Raw genomic sequence first — 22,817 nt, 5'->3', positions numbered from 1 at the left:
ATGCATCTTAAAACCAGATGAACAATGTTTGTCCAGCCCTTCAGCTCACCCATGTGCAACCCTATCTGTCCCATGCTCCAAAGCAAAAAACTCAAAACCAGATTTCCTACCAATTTCCTACCAATCTTTTGCTCAAATAAGGATGGAATTGTTAATACACAGTCAGGTACATGTTAAATTATATTGTTCATCATGACATAATTTATCTGCAGGGGACATTGATTGTCGCAGTGAATTCCTTAAAAAAAAATTCTTTTTGCCTTTATATGGGGGCATATTAGTTATAATTATCATAGGCAAGGCCACCTCTGAGATGCTAGGGTCAGAAAACAGACTTTCATTTTCCTGTTTTAATTTCCAGTAATATGGAGATAATGTGTTTCGTGTTTATTTCCCCTTTGCACCAGGATACGTATGGAGTATCCCAGTGTTTGCTCTCCTATATGTTCTTTATACCTGATGGCAGACATAGTTACCTCTTAAAACCTGAACATCAGAAGAGTTAACAGAACTCTCAAAGCTTTTCCTAGAGATAGCTTCTGCAGAGAGGATCTGATTCCTGGGGGCCTACTGCCTACTGCCTGCATTTGAGTGAATCTAAGAGAAAAACATCTGGCCTAATTTATCTTCAGGCATAATTTAATAATGCTGAATGACAACCTTTGGGAAAAATCTAAGTAAGACTTTATGTAACCACTAATTTAGAGTTGTTTAATAGGTAATTCTTATTTGTATTTCTTTTGAAGGAATAGATATTTTGATCACATCAGAGCTAATCATTTTTCTTCATCCTGACATCTAAATGTGGTATCACAGTATAATGAGCTCCCAGCCTGGTTGTAGGCAGAACTCAACTGGTAGAATCGGGACTGAAGAAGGCTAGAAAGCAATAGGGACTGTCTGATTTCATAAAGAGTCTTTTGCTGGCAAAGGTAAGTTTTAATGCTCCATTGCCTCCTTAAAGAGACTTAGCCCATATTTCATATCAACAAATATTGGCTGATTGAAACCAGTTCTGTTTGCTTTGTGCCCTGATAAATATGGCCTTTATTCCTCCACATAGTCTGAGAAACGGGATAGAAAGAGGGATAGACTGGAGAGGGTTGGAAAACTTGGCTAATATTAAGATGGGTAGTACATCAAGCAGAAAAAAGCACTTGCCCCAAGAATGTATTTAGCATAAATCTATATGCCCATACTTAAATTATATCTTAATTCCTTGAGTATAGTGAATCTGGTAGGAGATCTTTGACTTGGTTTTTAGTATAAACACTTATGCTAGATTCTTACCTTATGACTCCAATTAGAAACAAGGATGACATATCACGTAAGACTTTTGGCTTTCAGAAGGCCTCTAGGACATATTATGAAAATATTGAGGTACCTGCTTCATATTTTTAAAATGTTGGCCTTCTTTCTGAAGCCTGGGATTCAGAAATTCTTTTAGCTGTTGCTCATGAAAGTTGTGTTCTAGGTAAAGACCTCTTACTGCTAGAATTATTTATAGCTTTGCCTGGTGAGTTCCCAATTTTATACAGTTTTTAAAATTTTTTAATTATCTGTCTGGATGGATCAAAGTGTATATTTGACAAAGGGCTAACACTCTGCATTCCCAAGTTTTATCTCATTAAGAATTTGGGTTGCCAGTGATGAAGTAAGTGCTAGCAATAGCTACTCTTTTATTTATCTTCTAAAGGAATAAAACATTAACATAAGGCTTAGAAACATGTCTTTTGTATTTTTTAAAAATAGCCTGTGAAAAGAACCAACTAAGGGCTTAGTAATTAGTCTAATGCACACATTGGTCATGAACATTTGGTCATGGACAGTGACTAAAATCGAACTCTAACTAATTAAGCGAGAAGTTGAATTTACTGGACGACTTGTATAAGCCTAAAGCAGCATAGGAGAACACAGGTCGTTAGCAACACCTGGAAAGAAGGAGTGAATGTGTCCAGGACTCCTTCATCTCTGCTTCTGTCCATATAGAAGACTTATTTTCTGGACCAGGCTACTTCCACATGGCTAAAGACTTAGCTTTTAGCTAATTTCAGGCTCTCGTCACATGGGGTTATTTTCAAAAAGCAACTGAGATTTATTTTCTTGAGATTTAGACCAATGTGTCCTGGGGAAGATTGATGATTGGCCCTCCTGTGTACCCAACAGGGACCATCCCACCACCCATCATTAGTAGAGAACTCTTAAGTATCTACAGGAGTATGATAGCTCCCATTCAAATCAAAGCAGGAAGGGATTTTTCATAAGAGAATAAGGAGTTGTGTACTCAAGACAATAAATTCAGCACATCAGTTCTTCCTTGTCATTGTTCCTCTTGTTTTCATTCATTAGCCAAGTTTCTATTCAGTGCCTACCTTGTGCCAGGTACTAGCAATAAAGGAATGGCCAAATAAAATAACAAAATAAAATAATACCACGATGATTATCACTACTTGCATAGACTCTGAATTATAATAAGACTGTCAGAAATGGGGTAGGCAAGGGTTATTTCTATGTGGACTAAATTAGCATTTTGAATGAATATGAACAAGGCATATGGCCTGGTGTCCTTTCTTTTATTTTAAATCCATTTCTAAGTAAATTAGCTGTTTGCCACCTTCCCCTCCCTGACTCTGGTAAACCAGGGGATAAGTGTCTCTAGAGATGGTGATGACATGTTTTATTGTATTTCATTTTGGTGTATGTGTGTGCTTGGTAAATATTTGTTAAATCAATGAATTATTGAGGAGGTGATGTTGTTGTCTAACTATAGTCAGGAGAAAAGGGTGACTATTAACTGTGACAAAGCAAGCATCATTGTCTTTGTCATTCTTCAACATTTAAGTGGTCAGGATCAAATAATTCCATATAACAAAGTCATTTTCTACAATTATCTCAAGATATATTTTGCAACTAATTCCTTCTGGCAGCTACAGCTGGATGCTGTGTCATTTCAGACGAGTCTGGAAGAATAACACTGAAGAATTTTCTTGACTCAGATTGAATGATGAGTAATACTTGCTTTGGAAAAAATTCAATATATCTGTATTTTATTTTCTCCACTGTGCTTTACAGTATGAGGTATATAACTGATTCTGTTGCTGCTTGAGTATTCATTTTTATTTTGTTTGAAACGGATTTTTAAATTATTTATTAAATACTATGTAATTTAAATAATGCAGGCATAAATTATATAAACGGCATAATGTAGAGATTAATATACAATTTAAAGAGGATGAAAGTAATTCGTGCTTCTAAATATGCAAATATTTAAAAAGTATGACATTTCCTCCTTGAACTTTTGCTTTTCTATCCCTCTCCAGGGTAACAATTGGTAATTGCTGGAATATTTTTATATGGTGTGAATGTAAGTTGGGGGCATGTAAGTGTATAGACAACACATACATTTAAATACATGCTTTCTCTATATATACTGTTCTTCAGCCTGCTTATTTTTACTCATCACCTTATGGACATCTTCCTCTGTCAGTGCATATTTTCTTTGAAATGGTGGTATATTTTATGATATGTATGTGTCTTCATTTATTTAACTATCCCCCTCTTAGATTAGCTTTTAAAAAAAAAATTCAAATAATACTTCATCGAACCTGTGGGATAGGCTGTAGATTTCTGTAAGAAAAATTTCTAAAGGTGAACAAATGGGACCTCCTACTTTTTACATTTTAATAGTACTGCCAAATTACCCTCCAAGTAAGTTGGCACCATTTACTACAAGATGGTATATTGGGACAGTGAAGCACTTGGAGACTGAAGGCATGGGTTTGGATCCCAGGTTGGCTTCTTACTTAGGGATCGCCTAGTAGAGGGGAAGTAATGTGTCTGTGTCTCAGTCCTCTGTAACATTAATACCTACCTTGACAGGTGGTTGTAAGAATTAAATATGTCAACATAATTCAAGTTCTTGCAAAATGACCTAGCACGTTTCTATTACAGAATGCTTTCTAGCGTTATGCGCATACTACCTTCTATTATTAACACAAGCACCTTGTAAGAATTCCCAAGATATGGAAATTTGGGGTCTCAACCGATTGCTGCTTCAGAATGTTATCTTGAGGAGAATGCTGGCTTTGTCCATAGGTCTCCATGTAGACAGGTTTTTAGTTTCCCATGTGTGGGCAAAAAAACACATTAAGATCCTTAATTTTCATAATATTGTATTTTGCCATCTACAAGCCTGGTTTTTAGAGTTACTATATCCAAAATAATATAATATAAATAAACTTTAAGTTGTTGTTAGAGTATATAATCCTAATTTAATGATATTGGACCTTGGGAAGACTATCTACTTGGATTATTTTACATAATTATTCTCAATTTTTACATTTAGATTTTTATGAGAGGTTCCATGACAAAATTTATAACTGTCCTTTGCTTGTTTTTGTGACACTGTCATTGAAGATCTTGTTCATAACCACCCAATGCCACTATATGAATTTCCATAGGAGGTAATTCTCTTACTTTAGAAATAGGAAAATCTTTATCAGCTCTGATAAGCTAATATTTCCTTCATTCAGTTCAAAGGAGTTTGCCCCTGCTTTTTAGCTGCCATGAAATTAGTATGATATAACAGATCAGCTTGGTAGCACCTTTATTACTGGGCATGATTTTTCAGTTTTCTCAATTTTGAAATAAATATTTCATTACATTTTTCTCCTTTAACATAGTACAGAAAGGGGCACCTGGGTGGCTCAGTGGGTTAAAGCCTCTGCCTTCGGCTCAGGTCATGATCTCAGGGTCCTGGGATCAAGCCCCGCATGGGACTCTCCGCCCAGCAGGGAGCCTGCTTCCTCCTCTCTCTCTCTCTGCCTGCTTCTCTGCCTACTTGTGATCTCTGTCTGTCAAGTAAATAAATAACATCTTTAAAAAAAAAAGTACAGAAAAAAAAAAAGTAGTGCAGATTTTCTTAAGAAGGTGTGATAAAATAACACAGAAGTTATCTCCACTGTATTTTAAATGGAACATGAAATGATGAGATGTGATTTTGATGACAAGACACTGAAAGAACCTGCCGATACGAGGAGAAGAGCTGCTGATAATCGCGGGGAAAATCAGGGGGACAGGGGAGTAATTGTCTGAGGATAGAACTACCAGGGTTCTAATCTTGGCTTTACTACTTTGTAGCTGTGTGACTTTGGGAGAATTAAATAAACCCCTTTGCACCTTAGTTACCTCATCCTGTCATAAAATGAGGGTGATAATAGTCCCTAAATGATAAGGGGGTTGCTATGAGGATTAAGTGAGTTTATGTACATGTTAGAATAATGCCTGATGCAGAGTCACTGCTGTGTGTTGGCTATTGTTATTATTATAGAAAGAGATAGAAGGAAGTGTTTGAAATCACAGATTATTGAGCTTTATCTCGACTCTCAGGGAAATTCTAGAGTGTACTATTAAACAGATGACTCCAAGCATTTAGAAATGGAAGTAGTGATCCCTGGAAGGCATTATGGATTCTCTAAGTTAATTCCTGTCAAACTAAATTAATTTATTTTTGATAGGATTATTAGAGTTACATATCAGGAGGATGCTCCTGTTGGAGCTAATTTTCAGCCAGTCACTTGAAGTATAATTAAATGAATTTTTAGAAGATTGAAGATCTATAGCTGAGTGCATTGATTGGCTAATCGGGATCCGTCTGAAGGAAGATTCTAGCAGCAGCCACACTGTTGGGGCTTTGTTTTCCATGGCTTTGTTCAGCTTTGTCCTGAGTAACTTGAAGGAAACATCAAAGTCATACTGTCAAATGTGTGGATATCACAAAATACAAAGGGAAACTGGACAGTCAAACAAAAGAATGATGATTCCAAAAGAACTTTATAAAGTAGGACAAACAACCTTCTTCTAAAAAGATGAAATTTGACTGAGATAAGTATTTTTCACATTTGTGGATACCACAAAGTTTACCTGGTACCTGGCATAAAAAGATATTTGGGAATGATAAGATTTTAGAGCCCATAAAAATGGATTGAAACAAACCCTAGTGCATTGAACAAACATCCATTTACATCCAGTAAGTTTGGAAATCTATACCACAGAACTATGCATGTGATTTCAGAAACAAATGTTAAAAGTTCTGGAAGTTTTAGTTGGTTGACAGCCTGAGGACTGCTAAGAAAGAGCGAGTGTCATACTAGTTTGTATTAACATAATTATATGAGTTAGAAAAGGGAGGTAATAGTTTTACTATATTATGTTTCACTCAAATTATGTTTAGAGTAATTATTAATGGTATTTAGCTAAATTCATTCAATTAGCATAATCCTTAAAGCATGTATTTTACAAGTGATGTTGGCAAACTCAAGAATGTTCAAGGGGTGTTTTGTTAGACAGTGTCTGCAAACCATTTTATGTGAGGATTGATGGAAGCAACTGAGGATCCATTAGCCTAGAGATGAAAGAAAACTGGGCCCTTAATGGTGTATTCAAACAAGTGGCAGCATATCATACGAATAAATGATCGGACCCCATTTTGTAAATTCATACAACACAATCACTTTACCTTAAGCTTTCATGTTAGGAAAGTGCTTGTAATTTAATATTAAATAATTGTCACATTCAAAAGCAAAAACTAAGACTACATAGTAGAAGTCATAGGAAAGCAGAATTTTTACTTGATGCACAGAAAAAAGCTTTTTAATAATTAATGGGTTTTAAATATAGTATACTGCCTGCAGATTTCTGTGGGAGAAGTATTTCTTTCATTAAAGATGTGTTTTACTTTCTAAAACAGTTTCATCTGAATCATCATTTAAGTAGGTATTAATATTTTTCTTTTACCCCTTTTAGAATGTTGCAGAAATCCTGGATTTCTCTCACTTTGTTTTTGCTTTCTGTTTTATATGTAATGACAACTGTTTCAAAAGATTAGAAACTTAATGAGGTAGAACAAAGTTGCCAAAATCCACAGGAAATTAGAAGTCACCTCTCAGTCCCATAGAACTTTATCTACAAATTCAGGTAATGATCACTCTGAACTGTTCTAGGCCTCACAAAGCCATTTTTCTATTCTCAGCTGTGCTCTGTTTTATGAGGCTGCACAATTAAATTAATCTTATGGACAGATTTTTTTTGATGGGTATTCAATAATACTCTATTATAGTTGCTTGAAAGTTTATCTTGAAGTGTACGTGGTTGGAAACAAGTTGTTACTGTTGATATTCTATATTTTTTCTTGAATTGTAACACAAGTATAGCAGGATAATTTGTCCCTGTACTGTGCTTTTCTTTCTGGGTAACACAGTAGTGTCTAGAATAGTGCCATATGGTCTAACCTTCCTTGTTAAACACAGTTAAAAAGACTGTTGGATGCTGAAACTAGGCACAGTGTGTGCGGGTTTACCTGTGAACCCTGAGTAGAAGTTTGGCCATGCTCAGGCGATGAGGGGTAGCAGGAGGAGACTTGCCATATTCATAGAAGCTGGAGTGCAGTTTACACAGGAAATCTCAAAGAGAGACTACATCTAATGCCCATCTTTTTTTCTTTCTTTCTTTCTTTCTTTTTTTTTTTTAAATAGCTCTTCTCATTTTCTAGGATGTGCTCAGAGGGGTCCCCACCCCCAAGCCAACAGTGTTAACTAATGTTTATTAGCACATACTGCTCCAGGCGGTCATTTGGCGAATTGGAATAATAAGCACTTCACATTCATTATCTCATTTTGTCCTCACAGCATTTTTATAAACGAGGAAATGAGGAAACTGAGATCCAGGGAGGTTAAATATCTGAGATCAGACAGCTAGTGAGTAGGGGCTCTTGGTTCATCTGATTGCAGCTCCCATAACCTCAGAGAGTGACTGGACACATCTCTCCAAATTAACTTGGCCTCTGTATTAGCCTGCTTGGTCATGCTGCAGCCTGCGGATGTGGACATGAATGAGGACCAAAGCCTGCAGTGTAGCAAGTATAGCATTAAGCAGATACTGCTAATTATCTATTTGACAGGTGCTACCAAGGGAAGGTACAGTTTAAACCATTATCTGAGAGTTCAAAGAAATATTTGATTGTTCTTAAGTGATAGATTGCTGAAGTGGGGATTATGAGGTAGATACTGTGTATAATATCTTGATTATAGACCTTCCATTTCTGCACAACCCCTGTGCTCAGGAGGAGAAGCAATTTAATGTTAAGTAGAAGAAGCCGAGTTCAGTGTCAGAAGGGCCAGACCCCCTCACTTACTGGCTGCTGGACCTCAGGGGCACTTGATTTTCCTGGAGGCTGCTGTTTCGGGGTGAAGTAGTTTGATACCCTGATTCTCAAGGGTATCAAAACAAAATCCACACCTTTTAAGTCACACATTCATAAATACTATGGCAACATATAATTTCCCCCATAAAATGCATGCAGGTAGAATAGAAAAATTGTATCATGTTTAGACCCTTAACTAGCAGCCACATATGTTAGGAGCAGAGAACAGCCTAACTGAGCTGTAGAAATCGGGCAGTCAGCAAAGTGCTGTCACTTTCTATGTGGTTGATTTCCTCGTCTGAATCCTGTCAGTGATCCCAATTCATGTTCCATCAGAATGACATGGACATTTGAGGTTTCTCAAGAATAGTGGAAGTAAGGAATGTTAAATATATGAATCCCAGAGTCTACTGTAATATGTGGAAAGCTCCTACAGACTTAGCACAGAATTGCCTAGCAAGTAGGAACTATTCTTATTACATTTAAATATTATCATCATCTGTATTATCATGTATACGAGTCCTGCTTTCCATGTACTAGCTTTTGATCTTGAAACAATTACTTCAACTTTGTGCATCGCTGAGAAAGTTAATCCTGCCTCCTCAGTGCATCTCACCACGTTGTTGTAAGGGTCAAATAAAATAATACATGTTGTATGAGAGCAAATAAACTGTATTATGTGAAAGCACCCTTTAACCGTACAGAGCTATGTGATGGTTTATCGTTATAACCCTTAAACCATTTACCTAAGGCCTGAGACCTTAAAGAGGTAAGCATTTCAATCAACTGCCAGCCAGGACTGAGGGAAGACAAGCTGGTGTTAGAAAAAGGGAGGGAGCTGGGTGCTCACTTAGGATTCCACAAATCTAATCATATACCATGGACGTGTTTTCAAATTGTGGAAATCTCTTCCTTTTGCATTCTAAGAAGTAAGCTCAGAAAATTTTGTTTAGGACCTGAAGGACCAAGATTTTACCCATTAGGTGAACATTGGTCCAATATGTTTATCTTAGGGATGCTGGAGATGACTTTTGTGTTTGAGAGACACCAGGGAAATCTGGAATAAGCCTTAAGATGTTCAGAACCTTTTATTTATTAGATTAAAATGTTTGAACCTAAAACATAGAAGAATACATTCTTAGCTTGGCCTGTGCCCTTAATGATATGGCAAACCATATCTCTTTTCTTCTCTTAACTACATTACCATCCTTTCTTTGCGGGGCTTTTTGTTTTGTTTTGTTTTGTTATGTTGTCTTTTTTTCCCCGCCTTCTACTGGGACTTTTAGAAGTCTGGAGGAGGTGGTTTCTGGACTGAGTCTGTCTTGTCTCAAAGTAGCATGAGGCTAGATGTTTTTGAGATTGGTTCTGCGATAGTCTTATAAGTAGAGAAGGTGAAATCCAGTGGTGTATTTGGCAATTCTATGCACGTGGTGAGGTCTTGTGAAAAATACAGGGGGCTCCATTGCTAGGAAGGTGGCTGATTGTACATAAACGTTGTATCCCTCGCCATGGAAATCCCCCTTTTTGGAGAGCCACGTTAAATCTGAAACCTCCTGGGGAGTAGCACTGCAGAAGAAAGGAGGGAAAGGAAGATTGAAGGGACTTTAGTGCATCAGGCGGAAGCATGAAAGGTGCAAAACACAGCTCTTAGAGAGTGAGAGTAAAGTGGACTCACAAATAGGGCTTGAACACAGGAGGGTGATTTGTTTTTACAAAGAAAGGGAGGGCATTTTATGTAAAGATTAAGCACTGTGACAGACCGATTTGCGTAGAAGAGACATTGATATCTGCCCAGTGGTTCTAATTACAGTCTTCCCTTGGCAAGGCAGCGCTGATCCTTGTAGCTGTGGATACTCTTTGCGAAACTCGGCAGTTTTGGGGACCTGTTTTTGAGGAAATAAATGACAAAGCAGCTTAATTTTCGGCAAAAAATTTTTTTGAAAGAAACTAGATCAGTTTTTATCCAAAGTAAATAATATAGGAACGAGAAAACACAGAAGTGTGGGAAAGGAGACCCAATTCACATTATTTGTAGAAAATATGATTCTGCATTTCTATACTGTTAGAACTATTAAGAATTCAATTAGCTGTTCATATAGAGAGTAATTATCACAGTTCAATGCCTTTGTATGTCTTAGCAATAAAACATGAAAATATTATATGAAAAAGTGTATTCATAGTTGCAACTGAAAATATAAACAACAAAATGCTTATTACTGTTTATGAAACAAAACTTAAACACATGGAACACTGTGTAAATTTCTTAAAAGTTTAATTAGATGTCTCATTTAATTCCAATCTAAATTTCATCTGGAAATATAAAGAATTGAACAATTAAAAATTTAAGAAGGAATAATGAGAGCAGTGGTCGATCCAGATAGTGAAGTGTATTATAATATTAGAGCGATTTAAAAGAGTGTGGTGCCATTTTGGCAGTTGGATGAAAGATCAGGGGGTCTTTCAGGACCGTGGATGAGCCTCAGGGACAGTGGTTTACGGTTCAATTTTTAGACACCCTGAAAATTCCCAGAAGTGCCTTTGGCGATTAGAGGGAATAAGTATGGGGGCTATGCGCACTCTCCTCTCCACCTTAACAAGGGTTGCTCTGCTTTTGTGCATTTTATATATTGGGTTCCCACATTTATTTGGTTTCACATCCCAAAGAGTTTTCATTGCCCTAATATTAATATATGGTAGAGAATGACTCACTAACCGTGACTGGCTTTTGAAACGAATTATAGTGGGGAATCTTGACTTATTTATAGGTGGTGGGGCTTAAGTCAATGTTTCACCTTGCTACAGAATGATGAGTTATAGATGAATTAAAAAGTAAAACCATAAAAATATACTTGAAAAATATTTCTACAAATATTTTATTTTTATTATATTTTATGGTTTTATTTTATTATTAATTTTATTATAATCAAATAATTTTTTGCCTGCTCTCTGGTTAAAAGGAATCTCTAAACCTAGGACAGAAGTCAGAATGGAAAAAACTGATGGGTTGTTCGTGTGAAAATAGAAAACTTTACCTAAACTGATGGAGTTGTTCATGTGAAAATAGAAAACTTTACCTAAAATACCCCCAAAAGAGCAACAAAAAGGATAAATATCTACTGTTTATTTACAAAATAATAAATATTATTTTACTATATGAAGAGCTTTTATACATTAATAAGGAAAACAGAAATATCCTGTGATAGCCCATATGATATTCATTTGGAAAAAAAAACCCCAAACTTTGTCCTCATTAGTATTTACAGAAGTATGATTAGAGTAACAAATGAGCCATTACTTTCTGACCTAATAAGGTGGCAAATACTACTAAAAGATAAGCTGAATCTTGACAAAATTGTGGTAAGAGAGGCAGATTTAGTTCTGTTTGGTGGGAATATAAATTGTTAAAATGTTTTTGGAAGCAGTTGGCAAGAGACATGACAGAGTTCACATCCTTTGAGTAAATAATACTCTAAGAAAGTTACGTTCAATATATTCTTTGTTGAATTTTAAAAACAATACAAAGTCTATCTTCAGTGAAGTGTTAATTATGATGCCCATTTTGAAGAATTCGTATTGCATAGAGAAAATTAAGATAGCTAACAATATATGCATATACTTTATATAATTATATTACACTGATATGTATGGATAGGAAAAACTAGAGGCAAAACACAAACATTTAGCAGTGGTTAATATTCTTGTTTTGAGGTTTATGGGTACATTTTGTTTTCTATGACATAGGTATGAGTTTGTGTTTTTCTAGTTTTTACTCTCCAAAAATAAAGTCATTTTAAATGGCTATTATCCATGGAAAACTTTAGAATTTCATTTTCCGTTTTGTCGCAATTAACATCATAATTGCCCAAGCCTGTTTCAACATGTTTTGATTTTCTGAAATATTTATTGGCCCTATAAAATCTTATTGTGATAAAGAGTCTTAAAAATTGTGAGTTATCTTACTCTCTTCCGTGCTCTAATGCATCCTTGACCCCAGTTTCTAAAGAGGTAGGTACAAGATGGGAAACAAATCAGAAGAACATGTTAAAATCAAAACAGGTATTATGTAACCATGAAAACATATCTGAATATTATTTGTATTTGAAAATGTCAAGAAGGACCATTCGGAAAGTTTAATTTTGCAGGGCGTGTGGAACTGTAACGCCTCATAGCCAAGAGAGTGTTGGGGCAAAGGGCAGTTCCTCAGTCTGGAGTTTGGCCCTGGTAGCATAGTGTGCTGTCTCACTCTGACTGTGGTTCGTGCCCACTGTGGTGCTTGAGTATGGCTGCCCGTGTGTCTGATTCATGTCTACGCCATGTGTCACATTATTTTGATGGTAATCAATGTTTTGTTCTGTGAAGGTAATCTCTCTCGCTTTTGTTCTGTTCATGTTCACACAGCTAGTTCAGTGAAGCTTGTTCACAACCAGGAACCTCTCCTTCTCTGTCTCCTTTCTCTGTCTTGCAGGAACTGAGGGTGGCTTCTGGTGTTTTGTGTGGCTTCATTTCCTTCCTGCCTCTCATCCACTTCATGATGTAATTCTTGGCACTTTTACTTCCTTTGTAGAGTAGGATGTGATGTCATAGAGAAGGGGACAGGGCTATCCAAATTCTCTCAATTGCTGGGAGGAGCTGCCCAGGTGTGCTGAGGGGCCTGTACTCAGGAAGAGAAACAGGGAATCCTCCACAGTGAGTAACCCCACTTTTGAGTGCACCCAAATTTCTGTTAAAACGTTGCCTAGTACGCTGGAGTTTCCTCTTCGGCCCTTTCTAGATTTAATCAGTTTGCCTTTTGGACATTCCCAGTTCAGCTCAATTTTCCTCCTTTCTCTCCCTTGTCCCCTCTCCCCCTCATTCTGCCATCCTGTGCCTCTCCCTGCCAGATTCCCTCTTCCTTGCTTGCTTACTTGTGTCTATCTGTGTCTTTTGACCTTCTGCCCATATCTCTTATGAGAGACCATGAGTGTCCCCAGCATTGCCTGTCATTTGGGGTGATGCCCACCCTTTATATGGTCCATGCGCCCACAGCATCTCCTTTCAGTAATTCATAAGTATGCACCGTTCTACTTACAGTTCTCGCCCTTTTGTTTTCATGTCTATATCTTTCCCGCCTTTCTCTGTGATCTAATCTTTCCCCTTTTCAGCTCTAAGATGCAGTTTCCTTCTTGCCTTTTTTTTTTTTTTTAACCAATATTTTTACACATTAGTCCTCTTCCCTATACAGCTATGCCTATGTTTCTTTTTCCCCCTTCCCGGTTTTCAGGTGAGCTCTCCAGTGGCCTCCTCTGTGAGGACCGTTTTCCTTCTTTCCTGTGGGCGTACTTGTTGCCATACCCTCTTTCTAGAGTAGCTCATATTGCTAGATTCTTTAAAGGACTTACCAACTATGGCTAAGGGACTGATCTGGACTGGGAAGAATGGGAACATTCCCTGGGAAATAGAGAGAGGGGAGAACAGGAAATGGGCCCCGATGGTGAAGGCTGGAATGGGGCAGGCTGTCTGTAAGTCACTGGAGAACCTTGACGAATAGAACCTTTGCCAGCGCTGGCTGCGATTTGGCCATGAGAGTTAGGTGAGATCGCAAAGCTATTTTGAACAGCTTCAGAAGCCTTTTCAATTTCTAGTTTTTTAAAGTGACCCTGTTAATAATTATGATTGTTCTAGTAAATAATCATAAGTTAGAACTCTAGAATGTGCAGAAGCTCTGTACAGCATCTTCAAGTAGGTGTTGTCTACCCTTGGAGGAAGTCATTGTAAGGACGCGTGTAGACTTGGTTCTCATACCCGGAGGTGGCCCCTGTCTATAGTCCGTGCTGGTGAGCAGAGTGGACACTGTTGTTGATTGCCCTCCCTACATCCAGTGAAATCTCTGGATAAATAAAGGAACTTGATTTCTAGGTCTGATGGTCTCATGCCTGTGGAAATAATGAGCCATGCCCCATGCATTCTCCACACTTTGTTTAAAACAACTCCCTTCCACTCAAACATAAGCAGGCCAGAAGGGGAGAGAAAGAAAAATGGGACTCAGTTCATAAAACTGAGATGGGCTGAATGGGAAGAGGAAGGGGTTTACTTGAAATTAATTGAAAAAGGCAGAAGAAAGGAAACTGAGCTGAACTGGAACACACACTGTAATAACTTACTTGGATTTTTGTATGCTTTTTTCCCCATTTTGGCCATGAAGGATTTTTTTCCATCTTTTTTTTTTCTTTTTTTTTTTTTTTTAAATACAAAAGAGGTTGATCAAAATGTGAATCCAGTGAGGGTATTTCTAACCAGCACTTTGTTCCCTGCTGTTGGTAGTGTCTAGGCTCAATGTTTCCAAGGTCCTGGAGATTTAGGAAACATTTTAATAGCCTGAAAATCTGTCTTTAACCATAAAATATTTGCTATTTTTAATAAAGGAAATTATAAACATTTATTAACTTTGTTTTCAGGTTTCACATTTCTTTCCTTTTTATTTTTTGTTTTTGTTTTGGTGTGTTTGCCTTTGTGACCTCTTTTTGAAGAATTACCCCATGTTGCAGAAATTGCCGTAAATGTCCAGAAAAGAATTACATTCTCACTTTGGACACCTGAACTGTGTGATGAGACCTTGTTTTGACATAACAGCCCCTTCCCCTTAAAAATTTTAAGGAAGCCTTGCATGATTCACACACATTTTTATTTTGTATGCTTCCATACAATAATCTAGGAATTTTATGTTTATTTTTATTTTTTAGGCACTAGAAAAACACCCCAATTCACCAATGACAGCAAAGCAGATATTGGAAGTCATTCAGAAAGAAGGGTTAAAAGAAACAAGGTCAGTATTCATATTTACATTTTCTGTTTTCTTTGCCACTAATTGCAAAGCGGTAGTGTATCTAGATTTTGATATTGTAGTTGATTGTGGATTCAGTAATTACCTGCAAATTCTTTTGTGATTGCCAAATATTTGGATGACCCAAGATTTCCTTGTAACTGCCTTGGCTTAATAAAATACATTAGACAGGTTAATATAGAATGTACTTTGTTAACAAAGAGCCTTGCTGCATGAATTAGCCCTTCACTGGAGTTACTCCTCTTTCTCTGTGTCTTGTAAGAGGAGCTTTTGTTTCTGAAAGTAAAGAGGAACACTTTTACAGGCTTAATAGATAGATCCCAGGTTATAAAGATTAGGTCACTCTGATAAAACTCAAAGTGCTAATAAACGTGGTTGAAAATTTAGTCGTCTTATATTTAGAATTCCTCTGCTTGGAGTGTCATTACTCAGCTATTGAGCCTTTAAAAAATAACAATTTTATTGAGATATAACTCATATACCATAAAAGTCAAGCCTTTAAAAGGCTTAATTCAGTGGTTTTTAGTATATTCACAGAGTTGTGCAATCAACACCACTATCTAATTTTAGAACATTTTCATCACCTTGAACGAAAGTCCATCCCCCTTAAACAGTCATTCCCCTTTCCCTGCTCCTTCTAGCCCCTGGTAACCATGATTCGACTTTTTGTGTCTGTGGATTTGACTGTTCTGGACATTTCATATAAGTGGAATTATACAATATGTAGCCTTTTGTGTCTAGCTTCTTTCACTTAGCAAAATGTTTTCAAGGTCCATCGGTATTGTAGCATGAATCAGTATTTCATTCCTTTTTTGTTGCCAAATAATATTCCATTGTATGGCTATGTACTCCATTTTGTTTATCTATGATGAGCCTTTATTTAGTAATTAATGTGACAGTTTTGGCTTTAGCCACCAGTTGAGGGCCATATTGATATTACACAAGGAGAAAAAAGTTTGTTACGAAATAAAATACATAGAGCTGTCATATGAGTGTGTAATCGTCCATGTTACATAGAGCGAATTACTTTTATATGAAGTTATCTACCTATAAGCCATTGAGCATACAGTAGTTGCAGCTTGGTGAAAATCAGAGCTGCAGAGCTATCTTTTGGGTGTTTTTACTGATACCGAGATAGAACTGCTGAGAGAAAGGAGAATCCTCCTGAGGCCAACTTGTCCTAAAAAAATCAGTATCATCTGTAACCCTTCTTACTGTAAAGGGTAGATAACATCAGCTTCTAGCTGTTTAAAATGCATCCTTTGCAAGTCTCATCCACAAACATCACGATTTAGAGGGGTGTAAGACATCTGGCTCAAATTTTCATCTCTGTGTTGGAGGCTTTTTCTGCCTGTTCTGAAGACACAGCCTAAGATAATGTAGCTACACCGTTTGGAAGAGTCGTGTCCCCAGCAAACTGTAGGCCACAATGGGGAGAGAAGCCACTGACAGAGCCTAACAGCTCTGGTAAGGGTGATCCTATTCTCTGAAGTTAGAAGTCAGCGTGCAGAGTTAGGGAGCAAAATGGGGACCCCTGAAATTAATTTTCTCCTTGCTGCCTGTCAAAAACCCTGAAAATATTTATGCCATTTAGAAAGCACTGGAAATGTTTGTGCAGCAGCCAAAAGAAAAGAGGAGGTAAAAAAAAAAAAAAATCTAAGGATATCAACTCCTGTTGAATGTGGGCTCTGTGCCAGTGGAATCTGCCAACGTAGACATAAAAAGCATCTCCTGGAAGCAGACATTTGAAATTTGTTCATTACGATATTCTTCTTAACAAGAGTGACTATGCTGCCATCACTTATGTACCCTGAGATATAAAATTCCTGTACCATGCCTCTGAACAGCATTTTAATTACACTTATTATTGTAACAGCATTATTTCCTATTTTTCAAAATGCTGGTCTTCCCGGAACGGTATATTAAAGGGCTTTACGCATATGTAGTTAACAAAGCAAAACACGAAACAGCTTCTTTAAAGAATACTGAAGTGGAAAGACGTAACCTGCTATTTCTCTGAATATAACCCTCCCTCTCTACCCCCTCCACCCAATTATTGTGTCCTTCCATAAGGAAAAGAACATGTTTGTTGTTACAAATACTGATGAACTAGTGTGGTAATATTGGATGTACCTGCGAGGAATTCACAAGTGGGATAAGAAAGGGAACAGGCAAAGAAAGAGACCCTGGTTCTCCCTAAGTTCTATTCGGTAAAATCAGCTCTGCATCGAAGGGCCTCAGACTACACATTTTCGTTTGTATTTCTTTCTGCTTTCTTTGAGTCCTCTCTCTCTTGCCAGTTGTGATCTGTTATTTATGGTCAGTGTGTCTGTGACCACTCTTCCCTTGTTTCCTGGTTTGCTTATGAGAATCATCTCTAAAACAGGAGTACATGCTTTGAGTGAGTTTTGGGCTTTGCTACCTGTCATGTAGGTTGTTATGTTTTGCCCACTTAATGTACTCTTTTGCTACCTTCCAAGTTCCTAAATGTTTTCCAAATATTTATGGTAGCAGAGTAAATGAAGTGTAACTGTATCTATTTTTCTTAAGTTACATTTAGAAATTCCACCATCATAAAGTCACACATGGCTGTTTAATTTCTAGGTATTTATTAATGTGTTTTCTAAGAAGTTCGGGTTTTATGATATGCCCGATTGAATGGAGGGGGAGGGGAGTGATTGTGAAAGTTACTAAGGTGGCTGTGACCTGCTGGTGGTCTTGGTGGATGAGAGGTTACAAAAGTGGTCGTCCCCCAAACAGTCCACCACTGTACCTAGCTAGCATTTCTAGAAAAGAGAAGACTGGGTCTTAATCCATCATCATTCTGAACCTGGATACCATTTGTTTCACTGGTGGGGGGGGGGTGGTCCTTCATTCTGTGTGATGCTGACCTCACTGTCCTGTAATTTTGTCCTTGTTTGTCTACCTGCACCCTCCTGTGGGCTCTTTAAGAGCAGGGTGTCTAAGACTCCTAGCACTCAGCGGATAGTCAATCAATATTTGTTGAGTAAATAATCTTTCTCAAGATGTTAATTTTCTGGTGCTTAGTGATGACTTCTATTTGGTGTTAGAATTTTCTTTTTAACATTATATGTTGTATTTTCCATCCTATTTAATACTTTGTATGTTCAAAGAGAACCTAACAGTTTTGTGGGAATCCCATTAAATATATGCATGCTGATAATATGTGAGAAAGTAAGGCTATTGTGCTGTTGCCTGTTTTCAAACGCTCTAAGTGCCTCTGGTTTAAACTTGTAATTTGTAATAGAAAACACACCAATAATTTTGGCAAAGCTGATACGAGTATTTGAAAGAGTTCAGTATATGTGATATTGTTAATTTATTTGACTGCGATGAAATTCTTGACATTTATGCTTTTTCTCTTTTCAAGTGACACTTTAAATTGCATACTTTTTATGTAGACATGATAAAAAGAGGACAGCTTTTCTATATCATGTTCTTTGTATCTTTTTCATGTTATCGATGAAAATGTGTAGTGTGTGATTAATTTCTATTTGGAAAAGATAGACTGAAAAAAGTACTTTCTGTGTGGTTTTAAAAAAGATCAGAAGGACATATGATTTTTGTTGAAAAAATAGTATCATGGCATGATTTGTTAGAATTTTTAATAAAAACCTATTGGGTAGGTTTTCATTCCCTTCTGTATAATAACAGAAGATTTTTATCAATATAATCTATGTATTTGCTTTACTGATTCTGAGTATTCGCAGAATTCTGTTACTTTGTGTTGATGAGTTGTGAACAATCGATAAGACATAGCTGTTTGGGATGCTTTTCATATGATCAGAATCTTATCGTCCATCAAATAGCCATGCTGCTTGTATAGAGGGGATAAAAATATGTGTATTCCAGTCTGCTGCTTTTGTGGATGGATATTTGATATGCCTGTTTGGACTGCTTGACTAAACATTCCCCCTTCCTCAGGGAGTTAGGGTGCCACTGTAGAATATGGTCTTGTCCGCAGTAATTTCAGTACATGTACTGCCAAAGTGAGCACTTGTCTCCAGTAATTAGAAAGATGTTCATAGACAAAGAGAAGTAACTCCAGTTACCATGTTGGTTTGGATAACATTTGGGGTTGTCCTAATTCTGCTTTTCTGGTTTTGGTTTGCTTATTCAGAAGTTCTAATTCCTTTACAAAGAGGACTGAGGGATTTTTGATGCCTGAGGATATGTTTTTCTCTGCTCATGTAATTTTTAAAGAGATGCTTCCAAAGAAGTATGTGCTCTCACATAGGGACACCTCCAGGGGCAGCAAGGGCAAGCAAGCAGGCTTGCAGCACTTCCCGAGTGAGAGCAGAACAGTCATTCCTCAGCGAGGGGTAATGTCTTATGTGCTGGGCGTTATCATTACGAGATACCCGTCATTACGGTAGCATGAACCTTGATTTAGTTTTCACATTATTTGCTAATAGGCAAATAGTTCTATAGTGGAGATAAGGCAGTGGAAACCCCCCCCCCCCAAACACTCCATATACACAAAGCAATTAAAAAAACCTCTGTTGGTTTGGGGGCATGGCAATATTTATGAAGTACATTTTTACAAGGTTATAGATGTCTGACTTTACAAAAAATCTGTTAGATTTCATCAACTGTTTGCAGAGCAACAGCCTATAATTACGTATCCCAGTAGGGACATTTGAAAAGCTTTATAAACAGTCTCTGTCATGTTTAGTGTTACTCAGAATATGGATGTATTTTTGATTTTGCAATGTGGTATATGCAATTGACAGCCCAAGATTTTGTAATTATTCTGGTATCAATGAGAACTTTTTCCCCCCACTGATAATTCTTAGAATAAATTTGTTTTTAGCTACTTGCCTTAAGGTTCTGCATGTTTTCTGTTTTGCAGTCCGTGTTATGATATGCTGAAATTAGGATCTCTGCTTCTTACTGTGGTTTATTAAAGATGTTGCATTTTTCTAGGGGGATAAATGTCAGAAAATTCTATTACCATGTATAGTGACAAACAATAAAATTTCTTGGCATTTCTCTTGGTGAGATTTACGTTTCTAATTAGTACTATAGGAGATGATTCTTTCTCGCTGCTGAAATGTTTTGTCTAGAGATAAGAAAGAAACACAAATAATTTCTACTGCAAAATCAATTCTTATCTCCAGACTCCATGTTGGCATCCCTCCTTTCACACTGAAATGGTGGTCTCGTTTGTGCTGAGGCATTTTAGAATTACAGTGTTAACTTGCAGTGTCACCCCTGCCATTTGCTAACATCTAATCCTCTCATTGTGTAAATGGTGGGCATGGTCAGCTACTTAGAGGGGGCAGATGAGACAGTGGGGTTATTAAACAGAAACACAGGACAATCTGCATTTATTTAGGCATGTGTGTAGCTGTGTGAATATGAGTGTGTAAGCGAGCCTTGAGAATAATTTACTTCTTCGCTGATATAAAATTTTACTTGTCATCATTACTCAGGTTAGAAGTCTCAATCAGTCATTCCCAACTCCCCCTTCTGATGTCCCTGTGAGCAGTTGGTTCTTGGGTCGTGTTAGTTATACTTCTTAATTACATCTTTTTTTCTTTGTATTCCTACTTCTTGCCATTCAGTCTTTGCACTTAAAATTTTTTAACTAGATTACTGTAGTGTCTTCTTGTCTGATCTCTTTAAACCCAGTCTCCCCCATTTTAAATACACTTCTTTTCCCTCGAACAAACGCTACCAGTTATAGTAGGATGTCTTAACTGATAATCCACAATATTCCAGAGAATATATTGCACCTAGCAAACTATGAATCAATAGGTATCATCCGTTGTCTGTTTGGTGATAATTAGTTGAAACTGGGTGTGGTACTTTTTTCCTAGTCACATGATTACCTAAATAAATGCATGATATTCTGATAATTTAGGGTTTATGATGTAAATGATGAATGCATACATTATATCTTAAAGTTAGAAGGGATTTTGAATTTGCAGTCTGGTCATTTATGCATATATTTTGTTCTTCCCCCAAATCATCACTTAAAATGTCATTCACTGGCATTGTACATAATTAACTTGCTTTAAATTAAATGGTGTAAAACTGGTTAAATAAGAATTCAGAAGTTATACATGGATATCACTAATTGTTTAAAAGTAATTTTGCAGTCTGTCACAAATTAAACTTTTTAAGCTGTATTTATTTATTTCTTTATTTATTTTAGTTTCAGGTGTACAGCGTGGTGATTTGACAGTTCTGTACGTTACTCATTGCTCACCATAAATGCGGTCGCCATCTGTCACCATACGTTATTACAGTAATATTGACTGGATTCTCTATGCTGTACTTGTAATCTCCATGACTTATTTATTTTAAAATGGGAAGTTTGTACCTCTAAATCCCATTCTCCTATTTCATCTAAACTTTTCTTTTCTCCTAATTATGGTTATTTTGCTTTTTGTGAAAAGGTAATTCAGGAGAATAAGATTATATATTCCTTTGGAAGCATTTCCTGAGTTAAAAAATAATCATGTGAAACATTGCCCTACAAGGTAGGGTCCCAACTGCTAACACCCCCTAATCGAACTGGATGTGGGCAGATTTAAAGCCTTAGTAGCCAAGCATCTGCTATTGTAGCCACAGGTAGCTACTTGCCTTCCGCTGTGACTTTTCCTGTGTTATCTTTTCATGATTTGGGAAGGTAGAAGTAGAGCCCCATGAGGCATTCATGAACTGTGTCGTGGGTGTGCACGCATCCTCACACACACAGTGTGTAATTACCACAGTGTTCCATAAGAGGCTAGAAGATTGGGTTGCCAGAAGGAGAAGTAGCACTTGTCTGCTGGAATGCCTCGTACCAATGTAATAATTTGGACCGGGACTTCTCTAGTTCGCTGAGTCAAGTCGTATTAATAGTGATTGGCTTAGTCTGCTTAGGCTGTCATAACCAACATAACCAAACACCATAGACTGGGTGGCTTAGACAAGAGAAATTTACTGTTGACCATTCTGTAGGCTAGTAGAAGTCCTAGGTCAAGGTCCAGCACAGTAGGTTTCTGGTGACGGCTCTCTGACTGCTTTGCAGATGGTCCCCCTTGCACTGTGTCCTCACATGTCCTCCCCTGGGTGTGTGCGTGCAGAGAGAGGGAGGGTGAACTCTTTGCTGTCTCCTCTTATAAGGACACTACTCCTATCAGATGGGACCCCATCCTTATTAGACCTCATTCAACATTAATCACTTCCTTAGAGTCCCCGTCTCCAACTATAGCCACGCTGGGGCCTAGGGCTTCATCATAGGAATTTGGGGGGCACAAAAATTCAGTTCATCACAGTGATTCTGAGTTTGGAACTTTAGATTGCCAGAGCTTATGGCATAACATAAGAATATTTCTAGGATTTGGGATATTTGATTAATCTTGGAGGGTATTTACAACACTATGCTTAACCTTGTACTGTGCTTCTGTTTTTACATACTCTTAATGTGTATTTTCACATGTTATTCTTAACATGTAAACCAGCAGAACACTCAGCTTAAGTTTTCTGTTCAAATACAGTGTGTATATTCATATAACATAAATTGATTTGGATTTTATTTGAAGCCTTTGGTAAAAGTAGCTGTGCTGACTGCGTGTAACCCTCAAGGCATCAATATTCACTAAAGAATGCAATTATAGCTAAGAAATGGCCATTTCTTAAAACATCTCTTTATTCTGTCAAGCTTTCTTTCTCCATTCTTCCAAATAATTGAACAAAAAAAGGTAATTTAGGTGATTTCAGCTTTATCAAGATCTAGGTATAATTTACTCCAGAAATACTGAGCACTCTATAAATATTTCAGTG

At 37.2% G+C, this 22,817-nt stretch overlaps 1 protein-coding gene across 2 annotated transcripts in view; it reads left to right on the top strand.

Moving 5' to 3' along the window:
* The window catches only part of ASXL3 (ASXL transcriptional regulator 3), a gene marked incomplete at both ends in the record, with an annotated part of 181,288 nt that overhangs the window by 17,289 nt on the left and 141,182 nt on the right, over positions 1–22,817 (top strand). Inside the window, one exon of one of the 2 annotated variants that reach the window (XM_080820981.1) lies at positions 14,920–15,002. In XM_080820981.1, coding sequence (XP_080677107.1) covers positions 14,920–15,002 — 83 coding nt within the window. Of the gene's footprint in view, positions 1–14,919; positions 15,007–22,817 lie in introns of both variants that reach the window. The other variant, XM_080820980.1, reaches the window with a different exon arrangement.

The sequence above is a fragment of the Martes martes genome (genome assembly GCF_963455335.1).
Source record: "Martes martes genome assembly, chromosome: 13".
Taxonomy (NCBI): Eukaryota; Metazoa; Chordata; class Mammalia; order Carnivora; family Mustelidae; genus Martes; species Martes martes.
The sequence above is the reverse complement of the archived record's forward strand: the minus strand, read 5'-3'. Positions and strand labels throughout refer to the sequence as shown.